Here is a 6,000-nt window from a genome sequence, read left to right as displayed (position 1 = left end):
AACTCATCTGGCTTCGAGCGATGGCATTCTATTGGAAGAAAACACCTCCCAACGTCCCGCCAGAGTCCTGCCTCTCTCTCTCTCTGTCTGTGTGTGTGGAGTTCAACGCGTGAACATGTTATTGCTTTATACAAACACCAAATCGACCTTTGCAGGGAGAGCAACGCTGTCTCGCTCTCCCCCTTTAAGTGCAGAGTGCAATTTGAAACCTGTGCAGCAGCAGCAGCCTTAATAGTAGTGAGGTTTCATTACTAATACCATCTGGACTGCTGCAGCTGCCACCAGAGGGAGCCACCTGTTCTAAATGTGACCATGGTTAAAAACTCTCCCCACCCTCGCTCTAGCCCGTTATACGATAAGACTTTGGATAGCAGCCAAGAGTAGTGTGCCACATAATTCACCAGCAGCTGTGTTAAGGCAGGACAAAGGTGAAATGAGGTGAAGGGAAAGCCAACATAGTAGTTGTAGCAGACACAACAATGACATAACTGTGGATTGCGATCTGGGCGATGATGCAATTGAGTGTATGATGTGTTTTTGCAGTGAGGATGCAAAAAAAAAGGAAAATCCAAAAATGAAGAGCGCTCACAAATAATTGAAAACAAATTCTTTTCTCTGTATGAAGGAGAAAAGACTCCTCATCTTTATTTAATGACAACTCCTCACCAATGAGAAACAAGAGACAAATTGTCAGGAAAAAAGCGCCAATGTAATGGATGCAATGACCAAACTTAAATATGAACCATTGTGCGGATTTAGCCTCTGCATCATTAAATCAAACTTCCTCCCAAAAAAAACTAAAGTTGTAACGTTGGGGATGTGCGGATCAGCTGATTTTTGTTTTGTTTGTTTTTTTTTGGTCCAGCAGATATGATGTTTAGAAGTCAGGGCCTTGCTTCTTCAGCTTGCTGTAGTCGATGTTAACTGCGTAAAACTGTGAGAGAAAAAAACACAAATATTAGCACAGATATGTCACATGGTAACACCATCACAAAAAAAGTTAAGATAAAGATAATTTATAAAATGTTCTTGTAATTAAAAGAAAACTACATCTGAATTTCTGAATACTTAAGTGATTCAGTAGTTAATGACTTTATCAGATTTGTTACCACAAGATAACGTTAACCAGATTATGTCACTTGATAAATCCCATTGAAAGGAATAATCCAAGGCTCAGTAACAAGCCTGGCATAGATCCATACTATAATCTCTCAACATAACCACCTACACTCCGTCGATTACGACTACTACTACTACTACCGATTTCCTGAGCGGTGACTAAGGCTCACCTTGTACTGATCAGTTGGGGCCATCTTGTTCCAGGGCTCTGGGTTGTTCTTACGATCCCAGCTGCAAAAAAAAGGTACGAAATATTAAAGATGCTGCACCAAAAACTGTGATGTGACATGAGCGAGAGTACTGCAAAAAATGGTGAGGTCTTCTGCAGAGAACATGCAACCTGCTGCACTCACTTGCCATTTTGAAAAAGAGCAAAAAAGGAGAAAAGGTAAAAGAATAAATGCTACAAGAAGGTCTGATGTGTCATATGTGTGAGTGGAGTCCTTACCACACGTCAGGGTTCCTCAAAGCCAGACGAGCGAGGTACATCATGGACATGGCTGCGCCTCCACCGATGAAGACGGCGAGAGGAATCAGCTGTAAAAGAGCAGACAGGGATGGTGAGTGTTTATTAAAAACAAGGAAGAACAGCTGATGAGAGATCCAGATCAGTAAACACAGTACTGTATACGGAAAACAGTGAACTGCACTACAGACTGGGTCAAAAACAACTTGCATGAATCAAGGGTCACAGACACAAAATTAAAATAAGTCAAAAATAAACGATATCTATTTATAGACAGTTTAGTCCAGTGAGTCCCAACATAGGGTTCGGGCTCCTCCAAAGGGTCAGCAGATACATGTGAGGGGTCGTAAGAGGATTAATGGGAGAGGAAAAAAGAAAAAACAAAGCTCTGATACACAAATCGGTTTTTGATTGTTGAACTTTTTCCTCTAATCTTTAATTTTTGGTGAAATATTGAATCATTTGAACAATTAATTGAAATGAATGTGAGAAGTTTAGAATATTAGTAGACATCTGAAATATGAATCTGACTACACACTACTTTTTGTAAAGCGTCAAAAGCCAAAAAAGACTGGAAAGCTCATGTTTCATCTTTAACAATGTGTTTTATGTATTTTAAAAGCTTGTTATACTAACCAATGTGTCAAATCTCCATCTGAAAAGCACCGAAAGCTGTCAAATAACTATAGTGGAGTAGAAATACAACATTTCCTTTTAGCTATAAATGGAAATACTCCAGTAAAATACAAGTATCTCAAAGCTGTACTTCATTAAATGGACTTAAACAACTCCTCTGTGTTTAATAACCAGCTTTGTGACCTTGCAGTCAGCAGACATCATGTGTTTTTGGTGTCATGTCGTGTTTACACAAAACTCTTCATAGTTTCACAACTTTCCTTTTTTTACCCCGCAAAGCCAACACTTCTACACCAAGTTAACATATTCAAACTACACCAAAACAACACGTGTGTCTTTTAGGTGAAACGTGAAGTTATTGTAAGGATTTAAGAGACTAGTTAAAACCCAGAAATGCTACTTAGCTACTAGTAGCTTTAACCAGCTGCTAGTGAAGCATGCGTCCTCATTTGACTCCAAAAAGCATCGATTAAAAAAAAATCTTGGCATCACTTAAACTATGACTTATAAGAGATATGTTTATTACTAATCACATGTTGGAGAATAACAATTTAACAGCACAGCATCTTTAGATATTTAACCCGCATCTCTGAAAGTCGATGCGGTCGAGTTGAGAGTATTAGCTCGCAGAAAGCTAACAGAGCCTTTAATCTGCGCTTTTAACCAACTATAACCTAAATATACTCACAGCTGGATGATTCTTCATCTGTTTGCTGAGTGTGGAGAGCATTTTGACCCCGGGTAAAACACAGATGTATCCCAATTTGTACCGAAATAAACGGATTAGCGAGAGTCTTGCCAAAAAAAAAGGCTGTGTGAGCAATTTAATCTGCAGGATCTGTGCGTAAAGGAGGAAAAGGCCAAGGAGTCAGAAATAGGACATACACATACTGCCTGAGCTGCTGCGACAATAAACAATTATTAATTATTAACTGAGCCTAAATAAACATCATTGGCAAACAGCAAAGTCACAAATATTGATTTATTTCTTAATATTTGATAAATGTGTTGCTTCCGTTTTGGTTTCATTGGAACATTTTATTCCGGCAAAGCTGAAAATGCTTCACGAGAACAACAACAATCATGACAAATACCCATAGACTGTATATAATACCTCATTTTCTTCATGTTTTCACTGAGGCTTGTTGTATTTATTCATTGATGTTTATTTATCATTGCGATACTATCAATAAATCACACAGATGATGGGGGATTTGTTGATAGGATTTAATTATATAAACGATTTTTTTTTTTTTTTTTTAAATGTCACTTCATTAATTCAATGTAATGCAATCTGTATGGAAGCCCATTTCTGTCAATATGATGAAAAAAAGATCCTGCGAGTCAATATAATGAGATAATATCGCTATTTAATGACTTAGTATCTCAAAATAATGACTTAGTAACTTAAAATAATGAGGAAACTCTCAAAATAATGATTTAATATCTAAAAATAACGAGAAACTCTCAAAATAATGATAAACTATATCAAAATAATGACTTAATATCGCAAAATAATGATAAACTATATCAAAATAATGATTTAATATCTAAAAATAACGAGAAACTCTCAAAATAATGAGAAATATATTTAAATAATGACTTACTATCTCAAAATAATGAGAAGCTATATCAAAATAATGAGAAACTTTCTCAAAAATAATGAGAAACTTTCTCAAAAATAATGATTTATTATCTCAAAATAATGAGATACTAATAAGAATCTCTAATACTAATACATTATACCAAACTGTCACATCTACCTCAATGATTCAATGCTCTGTCACAATTAAAATGCCAGCATCAATAACAATGAACGGCATCTATTCAAAGTACTCAGTGCTGTCTTTTTTTTTAATTTATTGTAAAAAAAAAAAAAAAAAAAAAAGCATAAATACAGTATACAATGAACAGTATACAAGAAAGACATAAGATGAGCCAGGGGTAGTTGCATTGAATAAAAATGTTGTAATAGGTACAGATATTTAGCGTTTTAATAGCCTTTTGATTAGTCAAATTATCAAGTAACTTAAAATAATGCTCAATTTCTTTCTGAAAAACAACAAAACAAGGTTCTTTCTTATTAAATTTACTCTTATGGATATAAAACTTTGCCAGAAATAAAATCAAATTTATTAAGAAATAACATTTTTCTTCCTGCTTAGGATAATTATGGAAGCCAAACACAACATGTTCCCAGAGTAGAAAGACATCTTTGAAGAGATGATCAATAATAAATCTGCTGAGGTCTGCCCATAATTTCTTTGTAAAGGGACAGTGCCAAAACAGATGTAGAACAGTTTCGGGGTGTAAATTGCAAAAAAGAACAGTGTGTGTTAATGTCTTTTTAAAATTTCTGCATATAATGGTTGGCAGTGCTGTTTATATGACTGAGATGACTAAAACAAGTTTCCTGTCTCTGGTTTCAGAGGGAGCAGGTGGACGGTCTGTACTCCAGTCTGACAGCAGGGGGCACTGTTTCCCTCAATCATTAAATCATCAGTCATTTCACTTTGAAGGAAGGGTCTTATTTGTTCCATGTTTGTCTTAACCCTCCTGTCGTCCTTCCGGGTCAAATAGACCCATCTGTTTTGACTGTTCCTTCTTTCCTCCCTTCCTTCCTTCCTTCCTCCCTCCCTCCTTCTCTCTATCTTTTCTTCCCCTACCTTCCTCCTTTGTTTCTTTCCTCTGTCCTTCTTTCCTTCCTTCCTCCCTTCCTCTTTTCCTTTCTCCCTCCCTCCCTCCTACCTTCATTCCTTATTTCCTCCGTCCTCCCTTCCTTCTTTCCTTCCTCCCTCCCTCCTTCTTTCCTTCCTTCCATCTGTCCTTCCTCCCTCCCTCCTTCTCTCTTTCTTTCCTCCCCCTACCTTCCTCCTTTGTTTCTTTCCTCTGTCCTACTTTCCTTCCTTCCTCCCTTCCTCTTTTCCTTTCTCCCTCCCTCCCTCCTACCTTCCTTCCTTATTTCCTCCGTCCTTCCTTCCTTCCTTCCTTTCCTTCATCCCTTCCTTATTTCCTTTCCTCCCTTCCTTTCCTTCATCCCTTCCTTCCTCCCTTCCTTCCTCCTTCCTTCCTTTCTTCCTTCCTCCCTTCTTCCTTCCTTTGACTCGAGGACAACAGGAGGGTTAAAGCAACAGTCATATGCCCAAATTCACCCTGATTATATTGCAGCCCATTTTGCCGCTAGTAAAAGTGCTCCCCCTCAATACTGCGACACAATTGTTATCCCATTATTAAATTAGTTTAATAATAACAAGTGCTTTCTGTAACTCTGAATAAGGTTTCTACTCTTCTCCATTGATAGTTTGACCCACTCCTCTTAAGCAAACCTCTCCGGCTCTCTCAGGTTTGATGCCAAGTTTCAGCTGCTTCCACAGATGCTCAGTGGGATTCAGATCAGGACTCCTAGCGGTCTACTCTTGATTGCTTTTTGATGTATCTTGGGAGTCATTATCCTGCTGTAACACCCATGACATGCAGCTAAGACGCAGTTTTCTGACACTGAACTGTATGTTTCACTGATTTCATTGAGTCATCCAGTGCCTGAGGCAGCAAGGCAACCCCAAAACATCCCTGAGCCTCCTCCACTCTTCACAGTAGGCATGGTGTTCTTTTCTTTGCAGACTTTTCATTTATTTCCTCTGTAATATATGGTTGGTGTGATTTACCAAAAAGCACATTCTCCCAGAAGGACTGTTGCTTGTCAATGTGCATTTTGGCAAAATCCAGGCTGGCTTTTTTGTGTCTCCGCTCTTAGAAGTCAGGTCTTGCTGGGTATTCTT

At 38.0% G+C, this 6,000-nt stretch overlaps 1 protein-coding gene across 1 annotated transcript; it reads right to left on the bottom strand.

Moving 5' to 3' along the window:
• Positions 1–592: 592 nt before the first annotated feature.
• Positions 593–3,084, bottom strand: ndufa4a (NDUFA4 mitochondrial complex associated a). The gene is made up of 4 exons (XM_062438705.1): positions 2,910–3,084; positions 1,568–1,656; positions 1,290–1,350; positions 593–934 (listed from the first exon to the last, which is right to left on the bottom strand). The coding sequence occupies exons 1-4, from the start codon at positions 2,949–2,951 to the stop codon at positions 878–880; spliced, it is 249 nt and encodes an 82-aa protein (XP_062294689.1). The 5' UTR covers positions 2,952–3,084; the 3' UTR covers positions 593–877.
• Between the last annotated feature and the right edge of the window lie 2,916 nt (positions 3,085–6,000).

This window comes from Scomber scombrus, chromosome 18, assembly GCF_963691925.1.
Source record: "Scomber scombrus chromosome 18, fScoSco1.1, whole genome shotgun sequence".
Classification (NCBI taxonomy): Eukaryota; Metazoa; Chordata; class Actinopteri; order Scombriformes; family Scombridae; genus Scomber; species Scomber scombrus.
The sequence above is the reverse complement of the archived record's forward strand: the minus strand, read 5'-3'. Positions and strand labels throughout refer to the sequence as shown.

Coding starts and splice junctions, on each gene's coding strand:
- ndufa4a (XM_062438705.1), bottom strand. CDS start 2,951: ATGCTCTCCACACTCAGCAAACAGATGAAGAATCATCCAGCT. Junction 1,351..1,567: donor TTGAGGAACCCTGACGTGTG/GTAAGGACTCCA, acceptor TTTTTTTTGCAG/CTGGGATCGTAAGAACAACC. Junction 935..1,289: donor CCCCAACTGATCAGTACAAG/GTGAGCCTTAGT, acceptor TTTCTCTCACAG/TTTTACGCAGTTAACATCGA.